This window comes from Embiotoca jacksoni, unplaced genomic scaffold (genome assembly GCF_022577435.1).
Source record: "Embiotoca jacksoni isolate LCO1_2020_lvr unplaced genomic scaffold, fEmbJac1.0.p SCAF_2, whole genome shotgun sequence".
NCBI lineage: Eukaryota > Metazoa > Chordata > Actinopteri > Embiotocidae > Embiotoca > Embiotoca jacksoni.
The window spans coordinates 15,656,410-15,670,028 of NW_027185340.1; the positions used below are offsets into that span (position 1 = coordinate 15,656,410).

Sequence of the window (13,619 nt, forward strand, 5' to 3'; positions counted from 1 at the left end):
TTTGTCGAGTAGCTTGTTCATTATATTTTCAAATACACATTTAAATTTTATTTTTGCCTCCTATACCTGCAGCATATGAGGAGTTGTATGTGTTTACTCAACGACTGTGAGTGAAATTACTTTAAATATTGGCTCCACTGTGAGTTGCTTCAGTGTTATTTATCTTTATCGCTTGTATTTATTTGTATGTTACTGAGTGAGAAGTCGGAGAGAAGCCGAGAAGATTCATACCACAAAAATGTGTCTTGATAATAAGTTACAGAAGCTCTTGGACTGATTGACAGTGTGTGAATCTGTTTTCATGTAACTGTTTACATGTGTGTCAAACTTGTTGTAATCCTCATACAGAGTTGGTATATTACTTTTTCGTTTTTCATTTTGTTTTTAAGCCATCTTTCTGTCCATGTCACTTTTTCTCCCTTTTTAGATTCGGAAAGAAAAAAGAGGAGAAGAAGGAGGCAAAGGCGGCTCTGCAGCGACAAAAGTCAGACATCCTGACTGACCACGAGTTTGAGAGGATGAAAGAAGAAAGAGAGAGGTGGGGACAGTCTACAGAGATGTGATTCAGGATTTTTTGTTGTGACATAAAAACTCAAATATTGTGTACATTGATAGAAGGTGTGTGTCTGTCTGTAAACATATTTTCCTCTCTTTGTGGATCACAGGTAATTGCTCACTTATCATTTTCAAAGAACACATTGAAACCCTTAATTAGTATCGCTGCCATTCCTTTCTTATACCGCTTGTTATCCTTACTGTTCTCTATATTGTTGCTCCATGCCTGTCATATTTGAGCTTTATGCTCATGGTATGCTTTTGGGTTTTGGTTTGTTTAAAGAAGTGTCTGTGTGGTAGCCATTGTCTTTTACATGCATTAACTGCTACTTAATTTCTCTTTCAGAATTGAAGCAGGGCATCCTGAACTGCATGAACAACGGTCCAGAGACCAGCAGGGAGGCGTTGGCGGGTCAGCATATCCAGAGTTTGAGGATGACGACACGGATCCCAACTATGCCCGAATACAATCCTTCAGGGACCGAGAGGTTGGCTCAGTGCCACAGCCGCTGTCTCAGTCACCTCCCTACAGTACAGTTCAGCCCGCCCATGCCCGCACACCGTCCCCACAAGGCCCCTCTGGATATCCAGGACATCAAAATCATGCTAATGATCCTGGAGTCATCCCTGACGATGACCACCTTGATAGGCTGTATGCCAAAGTCAACAAACCAAGGGGAGGTGGAACTACAACTTCTCCTGCTCCTCTTCCTGCTCCTGCTAATGAAAGGTAAGACCATATCAGGATATAGTTACAAAAGTATGGAAAAAAAGCTTTCGATAAATCAGTTTGTTCTCAAACATAGATTGAACATATAAAACATCTCATAAAGTACAAGTGTTTTTTTGTTTTGTTTGTTTTTAAACCCGAGTCCCATCCTGATGTCAGGTTCAGCACCAACAGAGTGATCCCCACAAAGGCAGGAATAGTGGAATAGTAATTGTCGCTCAAGTGTCAGAAATGTCTTGTGGTCACAGAAGCCCTGTTTCCTCTGCCGGTGCCAGCTCAGGTCAGCTCAATTTGACCTACTTTTTTTTCTTAGTTTTCTGTCAGGCAGAACTTGTGAATAGTATCGTGGTACCTGAATCTGTTTTTGCTGTCGGCTCTCTTGAGGTTCCTGATTGAGCTAAGCCGAAAAGAATCGTCGCAATCAGTGCGTCACTGCATGCGTGCGTCGTGCTTGCGTGTTGGGTGTTTGCGTCACGCTGAGGATGACGTCACGGTAGTTTTTTTTTCTGGTATCGCTATAGTAACAACACCTATTTGAGGGGTTAGTATCTGCAGTGGGAAAAGAAAATCCACAAAAGTAAATGGTGTCAAAAGCAAGTAGAGTCATGCCCAACAAACGGATAAATATCCTCTGACTGTTTTGCACTTTAAATCCACCTTCTTTCTCCTCCTCTGTCTCTCCAGTTTTACAATGCTGTACTATCTTGCTGATGCTTCATATTTTTTCCACTCTTTGCCCCTTTCCTGTTTAAATCGCATTTATCTGCAACAGGCTTGTGTGTGTGTGTGTGTGTGTGTGTGTGTGTGTGTGTGTGTGTGTGTGTGTGTGTGTGTTTTAGAACAATAGAGGGATGGAGACAGACAAAAAGGAAAGATTGAATTGTTTTGGCTTGCTTTAAGCTTCAGTATGAGTGCTTGTGTACTGAAGTGTCCACTGACATACATATTTGTGTGTGTGTGTGTGTATATGTGTGTATATTTAAACAAAACAAAGAAAGAAAGTCTTCGCAGGGCTCAGTGTGTTCCTCGCAGCTTCAAAATACTGACGCCTTACCCTTTATAATGTCAGTCACAGCTGACTTACAGTATTTCTGTATATATGTGCCAGCACAGATATCCTCACAGACACAGCCACACACATACTCTCACACACACACACACACACACACACACACACACACACACACACACACACACACACACACACACACACACACACACACACACACACACACACACACACGTGCATCCACCTTATTTCTGTACCTGTCGAGGAAGTGAACGTGTTTGATGGACAGCTCCAGGCTTCATCGGGATGTTTTTTTTTTTTTTTAAGGCTGCCTTTCTTATGTTGCTTCCTTCATGCATAATAGTGTTTAATTATGCAAAGTCAAAACTCCTTTGACCTTGACTTTTAGTATAGGCTTCTCTAAAATCACATATTTCTTTTGTTAAATATATTCATGGTTTTGGGGGTAGATCCAGAACGTTTGGTTTACTTTTAGCCCGTACAGGACAGGGATGTTACCACAGTACCTGGTTCTTTTTCAAACTAAGATCAATAGCTAGACACGAGTGTCTGTGAGAATATGTATATGTAAAAGCTGCATAATCCACACCAAAAAAAATATGTTTTTAAAACTTCTTCAAACAGCTCGCCTCAAATGCAGGTTTTGCCACACATATCCTGTAATTCCTGTTCTTCTCTGCACACAGTATAATTCAAATGAATTAAATATGAATACTTACTTGGGCTTGAGCGCTGCAGCTAAAGGAGTTAATGACCGTTGACAGTTAAATAAATGTTTTTATTCAACATAATTAATTACATGGTCAAATAAGTCACATTGATCCAGAGTGGGCTTTTACATCCGATTTTACTTGATTTCAGTGATGATTTGTGGCTTTTTTTTTTTTTTTTTACTCTAGTTCTATATATGTATTATGTATTTACTGAGGTTTTCCCATGTCTCTCTTTTCTTTAAAGAAGTACCACGAGTCCTAAAATGTCTTGATTTTGGAAACATACATCTGTGGCCAGGAGTCCTGGCAGATAGTGCTGTTCATTTATCATGACTTACTGAAACCTGATGATGCAGACAGAAGGAAGTCCAGGTATTGGCTGACGATAATCGATGGTGCCAGAAAAAGAAGGCAGTGTGTCAGCGGTGTCTGTGCGTGTGCGTGTTACTGTGCGTCACGGGAGGCCAGAGCCGCTGTATGCATTTGGGAGACGGAGATAAACAAAATCGCTAAGAACGCCATTCCATCAGCAAAGTAGCGAAGCAGAGAACGGTGCAGTGACAGAAACACCAACGACTTACAGTACAGCTCTCCAATGTACAATTTTGTGTGTGCATTTACCGTTGTGTGTGGTATGTAGACTGAATATTAGATGTAGATAGACTGCTGGCTAGCTAAAAGAAAGGGATGGATGTCAAAAACGGCTCCAAGAAGCCAAACTACAAAACAAGCACTGCCTAGTCTGTGATAATTCTGCACAATGATGATAATTAAAGTGATAACAAAAAGTCTGCGGGAATTGAATCGCCCCGTCTGACTCCCCCGTTTTTTTTGTTAAGGCCCACACAGATGTGACTTAACAAACAACCAGTCAGAAGGGAATTATAATAATTTTCATCTCGATTCAAAATCGAAGAGAAGCTGTTCATTTGATGAACATGACATGAAACTTTGTAACAGTTGCTGTACATTTTTCAGTTGCATACTTCATTCACCTATGTGAATGGAGGGAACAATAATTAAATAGCAATATGCATCATTTTATATCCCTTGTATTTCCTGTATTGTTTACTGGTGGTGAAACAAGCTGTGCCACATAGACAGTTAACAAGTCTGCATATATGACTGCTCTTTCGTATCTGCAGGTGTCTCTATGATACATGTGCAAAAAACAACACATCACCAGTCAGAAGGCTCTCAGTAGCTGTTCATAATTGACGTTGTGCTTTAATCTTTTACAAGCTGTGAGGAGCAGAGGAGCAGCAGATTGTAAGACTTCTGAAATAACAATGATAAAGATTTAACACATCATATATGTAACATACCTCGACATTTCCATTTTTTTTTTTTTTTATCAGTTTCTTCAGACTGCTGGCAAAAGCAGCAGTGTTATAATGTGGATGGATGTGTTATATTCCTTTGCATACATACATGCGTGTCCCTCGCTCCGCGTGCGCATTTTGTGTGTGATATGAGTTTATTGTCAGTGATTTGCTTTAAATGGTTGCATTATGGGAGGACAGTTAATTAACCACACAGCAGCGACATACCACCCTGTCTGCTTTTCAACGAGCCTAACACCTTTAAATCCAAAGGGCACAGCACAATGCAGACTCATTTAATTAGCCCAGTGGACACAGACATGTATAGTAAGACATATAGACACAAGAAATTTGGTAAAGACTGTACACACAAAACTGTAAATGTGCTCTAGAATTAAAACAATTGACTTTTTTTTTTTAAATTTTGCTTAAATATCCACCACCTCATAAGCTATTGTGTATTTTTTTTTTAATTATCATGCACCTCATGCATGTATTTCTATCTTTGTATATTTACATTATGTATTCCTTAGCCGTTTACCCTATCCCCCCCATATTACAACTAAAGGCCTAATCCCAACCTTTACCTTTATCTAAACCTAACTAACAGCAGTCTTAGTTCTGACTCTCAAACATCCCTTTGTAGTTGTGAAGTCGCAGAAATGTCCTTCCGATGATGGTTTCAAACACACACACACACACACACACACACACACACACGCTCACAGTCCATTTTCTGAAGTGACCACCTCAGCCTTAGACGAGAGCTGCCCCTCAGTTTTCTTGAGTGGGTGCCCCCTCCCACCCTCGCCCAACCACCACCACCACCACCACCACCTAACCCTTCCAAGTGCCCCTTTGCAGGTTACCATAACAACCACGACCTCTGGCACTACACCAATTAGAAAACAATCAGCCTTGAGAGTCCAGAGTGGAGTGAGCTTGAGAGAGAGACGGGTACTGTACTGCACAGAAGTAAAAGATAAGTAGAGGGCAATAACAGCCGAAGAAACAGAAAGGAGGGGAAAAGAAGGTCCAGAGTGCATCTGTGCCATTGTAGAAGGAGAAAGCATAGGTCCTCCTTAGTTTGTGCTGGTTTGTGCTGGATGTCGTTCTTATTTAGCTTTATGTTGTACAGTGAGAGTCTTTGTAAAGCAGTCCTCCAGATGTCCTGTGACGGGACACAATGGAAGATAAAGTATAGAGGTTTTATTACAAACTGCTAACATGCTACATAAAGGAAAATATACAGTATTTTCCCAGACATGGGCGATTATGTACGTAGTTTAAGTCTAGTTGTATACATTATATACAGTAAATGGAATCAACATACACTCCTGACACGTGTAGAGTAATACAATGTTGGGATTGTGAAACAGAGACCGAAAGAGACATCGAGGGAGCTCGTACAGGAAAAAGAGATGAGCTTTTAGCATTGCTTGGCTGGTCACTGGAGAGGCTTTCTTTCCTCCAATGTTAATTAATCAGACGTTCTCTGAGCTCATTGAGTGTTACACACACACACACACACACACACACACACACACACACACACACACACACACACACACACACACACACACAGGCCTCTTTTTATTACCTACAGTAATACTCACTGTCATTATCTTGCACACTTTTCTCTCTCTCACACACACACACACACACACCCTGTGGAGGGGGCTTTTAAGGGGTGCCAGGTTGGTCAGTAAGAGTACTGTTTTCCAAACCAATCTCTCCTTGTAGGTAATTAGCCTGTGCAGGGCATGGGCTTTGGGTGTAGGTGTGTGTGTGTGTGTGTGTGTGTGTGTGTGTGTGTGTGTGTGTGTGTGTGTGTGTGTGTCAAGGGTTGTATTTATGCGGGTAATTGCATGATTGTGACTCAAAAGCTTATCACCGAATGAACAACCAAGGCAACATAGATCACTGAAAAATATCTGCAGCAGAAGCAGAAACTTATGTTCTGATTTGTAAAGAATTCTGTCTCATCTTCAGAAAATTCTGTGGACGGAATTTGCATTTTTCAGTCATTAATGACTCTCCACAAAAACAACAGCTGTGGTTTTTTTCTTCATGTAACTTTAAACGGTGGCAGAAAGTGACCTGATGTACTTTTATTAATGTAAAAAGAGCTTTTTTCACAAATCTTAACTGACAAGTTTACTTATCTAAACTTTAAAACAGTTCTGAAAATTTCAACAAACGAGGGGGGCGGTTCTATGCAGGCTCATTCGTTTAGTTTAAAGGAACTCTTTTGTTAGTTAGGTGTGAAGACGTTATACTTGAAAAATAAACTATCGATTGATTATAGAAACTCTTTGGAAAGAAATGTGGAACTTTCAGCTAGCTAAGCAAGCAGAATGATGGACCATGGCGGATATGAGAGAGACGTTTGGAGTGTTTTAGGACTAAAAGGGGGTAAAGGTGAAATGGGATTAGGAACAAAGAAGGGGAAGTTAAAGAAAGAAAAAAGGGGGCAAGGGGACGTATAGAGAGGAAAAGATGGAATGACTGCCAGGAGCTAAAGGAACAAATTAGCCAAAAGAAAAGCAGGAAGAGAAAAATACAGAGTAAAAAAGGTGGAGGATAAAAGTGTAAAATTGACAAATGAACAGAACAGAAAGAAGAGTGCACATTTGTAGAAAAATAATTGGGGGTCAGTGCACGTTTAGAGCTAAAAAATAAATAAAAATAAAAAAAAGAGGATGGTGATATAGAAGAGAGAATAGGTGGTCCAAATTCTGTAGGCTGAGAGAGGACATGAGTGGACCCAAATAATTGCGGGAATGAGAAAAGTGGATCAACCATTGAAGAGAAAAGGAGAAAAGAAGAGGGAGCGAGGGATTCAGGGGGAAGAGAGGCTAAGTGGATGTTGTGGGATATTTCAACGGATGAAATGGGGAACGAGGTGGACGGAGTGAGGATATGCAATGAGAATGAGGAGGGGGTCAGTGAGTGTCCGGGGCTAAAAGGGTAAAATTAGACTGAGAAAAGTAGATGGGAAAAGTAAAAGGATAAACTGAAGTGAGATGCTGGGAGTATAAAGTGGTGAATGTGGAGAGGACTAAAAGAGAGGAATGAGAAGAGGTTGGGGGGGTTGATGGGGAGCAGACAAGAAAAAGGGCCAGAGTGTGTGTTTTCCGGACTCAAAGCGGGTGATTCAGCCTGGCTAATAAGGAAAAGCTCTCAAGAGGCACTCGTGTGCTCCATCCCTTCCTCCCCCTTTGCTCTCTTTCCCTCAATAGACCCTTTCTAGGTCTCTCGTCCCCCTGTTGCATTCTCTTCCTCTCATTTATGATTTCCGCCTCTCGTATTTGCACAAGTAGTTCTCAATGAAAAATAAATTCCATGCAAAGGACATCCGCCCGCGATGGAGCACGTACATGGTGAAAGGACACATGGGCACATACACAGCCTCTTAAAAGGACACACACTAAAAGTTTCAATACACAAAAGTATTTTAAGGGACGCAAGTATAGCTGTGTACATCTCTCCTGTTATTTTCTTTGCAGATGTTTATTGCTGGAGTATTCTACCTTATATATTTTTCATTCAGTTGATAAGGTGAATTATATCAAAATTTTAGTCGTAGAAACCTGCAGTTTTGGTGTGCATATTGTACATTTCAGATTTTATTAGATCAAAACATTCATGAAACAACGTGCATTACCAGCAGATGCTTTTTTTTTGCAAAATATAACTATGTTTCTGTCATCATGCACTCCAAAGCTTGCATTTTACCACATTGACCATGATTGTATCTTGATGGCCTGAAAATAATAATACATCAATCACATGTTTTCGAACTGGGGGTGATTATAGAGATTCTAGTCAAGCTAGTGCTGGGTATTATATAATTATGTATATCGATATATTTTCAATGGAGAGCCGGTGTTTGCATACGTGCAACTCTGTAAATCTATTTAGTAATAATTGTGTGATTACCCAATATTAAACTATATACCACCTTCTCACCTTGTGCACTACTGGTTTTAAATCATAGCCAATTGGTGCAGCATCATTTTTCTTTCTCAAAATGTTCTAAACTGCATGTTTTATCAAATAGATATAATTTCAACCCATCACTTAGACCTTTTTAATTTGGATGTTTTATTATTAGGTTTTGAAGGCAGTAGGCATGCTGGGAAATGTTAATTTGTTTGTCTAATGACCTTACTCCAGGGTGAGGGAAGGTGCCCAAGAAAAATATTTTCATCGGGGTCAAATCACAATTATGTTACACTTCTGCCGAGGGCCATATTTCCTTTTGGACAGTCACTCCGTGGCTTTCCGGCTGGTCCCGAGCTGCCAGGGAAGAGTAGGAACTGCGCTGGCTCGGCTTGCACCCGCTACTCTAGGCGGGATGAGCATAGCAGCCAACGATTAGGTTTCCATGGTGTGGATTCGTGTTTTCAATTCACTGAGCCTCGTCTCCATGACGGCAAATAAATTACATTTATTACATGGCCATTATCCCTAAACGAGGCAGAGGAGTAACTAAACATAAGACACACTAAGCAGGACAGTAAGAGGAAGAGAGAGAGATGGTCTAATGGTTCATATCTCGCACTGAGGACCAAACCACAGGTTTCCAATGCCACTTAAGATTCTTGATGGTGAAGACAACATTAAGCATTTAGCACAAAGGGTGAGTCATTGTCTTCTTTGTATTAACATGCATACCATCTGGCCAAGTCAACTCCACGGCATATCTTCAGTTGGCTGCAGTTGTCGCTCTATTTCACAGTAAATGAACTAAACGGAAAAGGCAAGTGCCCCCTCAGCCGTCTCCTTGCAATGATTAGACAAGATGAACCTCCTGACCGCGTTCTTTATCATGAAGTGAGTAACACATTTAATAGAATTGCTATGGGAAACATAATTTAAGCACAACACAATCACATAGACAGCACAGTGAATATATCTGGGTTTGTCGTAGGTTTTGTCGTAGTGCTGTTAACCAGTGAAATATAACACTGGACTGTGAATCAAAATCTACGCTGTAGGTTTCTCTGACGGGCCGACCGGTAATCCCTTTCATCAAGGATGAATCCAACTTTAGAGAGGCGCCATCCACAGCTATTGTGATTGGCTTGGACATTAGGCAAATAGGCCTTCTGCCACACACACACACATGGCTGTTAAAGTCAAAGGGGGAATGTTGGGCCAGACAGCCTGCCTACATGATTTCATGCCAGCCAGTTTACCACCTGTAGTGCTTCCTATCTGTCTGTCTGACACACACGCACACACACACACACACACATGCGCGCACACACACATACGCACACGCGCGCGCGTCTGCACATACAGAAGGCCTGTCTAAATAATGTCTTGCCAGACAACATTCAATCTCTACTACACTCACACACGCACAATGATTGTCATCGCGATAGCATGCCAGCTTCCTCTGCCACTGTGAGTGCACACAGGCATTTAGACAGCTAGTCTGATTGATGTCATGGCAGTCGATGGAGCGCTAATTACTCCCCGTGCGTAGACGGCGCCGTATAAGAAGCAGTGTCATATCCTGTCAGCTGCATTTTATAAACAGGTGTCACTTCCTGTTAGCCTGTAGAGAAAAAAGAAAGAAAGTTAGCTACCTGACAGCCCGTACACGCACCCGTGCCACACACACAACCGCACTGTCGCACCGAGCCTTTCTTTCACACCCTCTCTCCCTCTATTCATGCCCCCTCTCTTTTTTTTTCTCCCCGTGACCCACCTGCCAGCGTCGGTGATCTTTTGTTGTCAAACTTCATTAGTGGAGATGTCAGCTAATTAAAGCCAAGCACAAGCTTGGGAGATTAGGAGGAAGAGGATGATGAAGGGCGAGATGCGGGAGGGTGAGCGGAGGCGGGGGCAGAGGGTATGGAGATGAGCAGATGATGAAGAGAATAAGATGGAGTGGGAGGGAAGGAGAGATGGATGGTATCGAGGTGGAGACGGAAACGACGGCAGAGATGATTACCTGCATAAACCTGGGAGGGCAGAACGAGGCGAGAGGCTGAGAGAGAAGGACGGATGGAGGAGGGAGAAATTGAAAATACACCGTGGAGGAAGAGAAAGTGGCAGAATGTTTACTGTACGAAATGAGTCACAGTGAAGGAAAATGTGGAAAGGAAAATTGAATACATCACAAAAATGTCAAAATGGCAGAACAGATGAAATAATGTTAAAATATCTAACAATCGTTGTAAACAGATGATGGACGATAAGACACGCCGATTGAGTTGGTTTCCCTATAAGTGTGTGTGTGTGCGTGCGTGCGTGTGTCTAGAAGTGAGAAGAGGAAGCAGAGTGAAACCAAGATACAAGATACAGGGATAGAGTTGATGCATTGACCTGTGTTCGTTGTTGTGGTCTGGCTGATCCTTGTAAGACACAGCTGATAACGATCCTCTACTCTACAACTAGACACCGGGGGGGGAGGGGATGCACAGACTCACACACATTTGTGGACGTGTGGACAGAAGAAATCTACTCCATCGTTCCTCATCACTCAAAATGAAGCTATATTTCCTCAGTTGTTCTCCTCCACTGTTATTGACTGTGGTTTCGTGCCCTGTTGTTGCCAAAAGATGATCCCAGCATAAATATAATAGCATGGTTATATTTAGACTGTTTGTCAATGAGTTTGAATGTAATACTAAATAACAACATGAGGAAACTTAATCCAATTTAATCAAACTTGAACATAGTGATATGATTAAATTACGTTATACAGTTTGTAACATAAGCTAAAACGATGTTAAGGTTCCCACCCTCTTACTGTCCATCTCATTTGAATAGAAAGTCAATGATCATTTACTGCTGCATTGAAAAGGGTAAGATGGTCATCTGTAACTGTGACATTTGGTTGCTGCATTGATTGACACAAATTTCCCGCTTTCCTTCAAAAGGGGAAGTCATTTATATACAGTATGTACCATCTCATAAGTTTTTAAATCAATCAGAGTTGATGTTTTCAAGCTTCATTGATTTTTCCAAATGGCTATCACGACTTTGTCTTCATGAAAGAAAATTACACTTCACTCTTTCTTAGAAGGTCAGCAGCACTGCAGGTGTGCATTGGGAGGGTTGTTATCCCTTTCTTGTCTTGATTTCCTCCAAGAATGCAAGTTTGGCCTGACACACAGACACACACACACACACGCACGCACGCACGCACGCACACACACGCACACACACGCGCACACACACGCACACACACGCACACACTCTCCTGGAAGACTTGTACCACTATGCATCCATAAAAGTTTCTAGCTGGTTCCTTCCATGTTTATGTATTGCTAAGCTTTTCATTTTCACACAAGTATACACAAACACTCTCATTTACACAGTCGTGCATGAATCTGACGAACACAAAAATCGGAGTGATGTATTTCACGCCTGGCATCATGCCCAACCCTTCAGTCCGCGATAGCATACCATGTCAGTGTCACATTTAGACTCCCCTAACCCTGCAAAGTCCACACGTATAACCAGGGTTGAAGAGGGAGGGCATGTGACAAAGTAAAAAGAGTGATAAAGTCAAAGTGGGATCAAACCCGGGACTTTCACCCAGGAGACCAGGGTTTGAGTCCGAGAACGCGACGAGGATTTCTTCTGCTTACATCGTGTGCATTAAGCAACTTACTTGACATACATAACATGACTGTGTGTAAAATCACTAATTTCAACAAACAGGGTATTCTTTAGTGGACTAATGGGTAAATTACACCCTTTGTCTTGATACTGGGTTGCATATTTCCCCTGTGTCACATCTAATAGGAGACCACGTCCTGTGTGTGCATGTATCCTTACATACACTGCATGTGTTGCTGTTTGTTTGACAGATGACACCACAGTAATTTTCTGTCAAACGTATTAAACTTTTCAGTTCAAATTCATCTGTTAAAGAGAACTAAATATATTCATTACCAAACAGAGCAAAAATACCAATAGCACATCAGGTGGCTATGACTCCTTTTGATAACAGTGCTGGTGTTGGTAATGGATTCACCACATCACTCACGATTTTTTTTTTTTTTTTTTTTTTTTTAAATTATTGATGATGTTATTAAGTCTAGCTTGAGGTGAAGCAGGCCGATAATGCCTTCTCTAGGTATTTACACTTACTGTCGCCATTAAAGATTAAATAAATAAAGCATCTCAGAGAATTTAAACCGAGGCACACTGCATTATAGCATTAAAGATTAATGTTAAATATACATGACCCATGATCTCTTGTCAGATCCCAAAACTGATTTACCGCAAGCCAAAAAAAAAAAAACAGCGTCAAAGGTGTAAAGGAAGAAAAAGAAAAGGCAGGTTTTGTTACCAGTCTTGTAAATATTTATAGATATTAATGACAAAGACATATTCCTCTACTGTGGATACTGATATATTTGAGCTTGTATCTCACCATGTTATTAATGGAACAGAAGTCTTAATTATTAATAGCAGAATTATTAACAGCTGTGCCGAGTTTCCGATTCTGATTTTAAACATTTATGGAATTATTATTGGTGTGACAGAGCCAGAGCAAAAGATTGATCTCCCTGTGCTTGTGCGTGCGTGTTAAAAAAGAGGTAGAAGAAGAGAAACAAGAAAAGGGCCTGCTATATTTTTTAAACACTAAGGCCTTAAATATAAAGTTGCGTATGCTTTAAATAATAATATATTCCTGATGTGAAATCGATAGTAATGAAATTAATATATTTTAGTTGCAAACATGTTTTAAGTATTTGATCATCTACGCCGTCATGCACAAACACAGAACAATGCTATGCTATAGAGCTGATATCACTTGAACCATTCCTATTTAATGACCACATGGCAATTAAAAAGTGAGGTCATTCCAGTATGCAGCTTTTATGGCTCACTTGTTTCTCCAAAGCTAATCAATAGCTTTGTCGCTTTCTCAGTCTGTGGTCACGGAAATGTTTTCACATATGTGTGTGTGTGTGTGTGTGTGTGTATGTGTGTGTGTGTGTGTGTGTGTGTGTGTGTGTGTGTGTGTGCGTGTGTGTGTATGCATGCAAGTGTTGTTGCGTTATGTTTGTGTTTATCACACATGTTCCTTCTTTAGCCTACCCTCTTGCTTTTATGTGGCGTAATAAATCATATAAAGTATTCTTTGTGTGTGTGTGTATTTCTTAGTGTTTTTTTTAATGTGTGTGTCTGTGGATAGAAAAGGAATACTTTGTTTGTTGTTTTATAATCCTGTTCTCCCTTTTGTCAATAAAATAAACCAGAGGGTGAGGTCGTACTTAGATATGAGAACTCAT

The 13,619-nt window shown here is 40.9% G+C and overlaps 1 protein-coding gene across 1 annotated transcript in view; it reads left to right on the plus strand.

Annotated features, from left to right (window-relative positions):
• Positions 1–13,619, plus strand: part of pard3bb (par-3 family cell polarity regulator beta b) — a 198,047-nt gene that overhangs the window by 123,790 nt on the left and 60,638 nt on the right. Inside the window, exons 20-21 of the mRNA XM_069154755.1 lie at positions 428–538; positions 902–1,285. Of these exons, the coding sequence (XP_069010856.1) occupies positions 428–538; positions 902–1,285 (495 nt within the window). The remainder of the gene's footprint in view (positions 1–427; positions 539–901; positions 1,286–13,619) is intronic.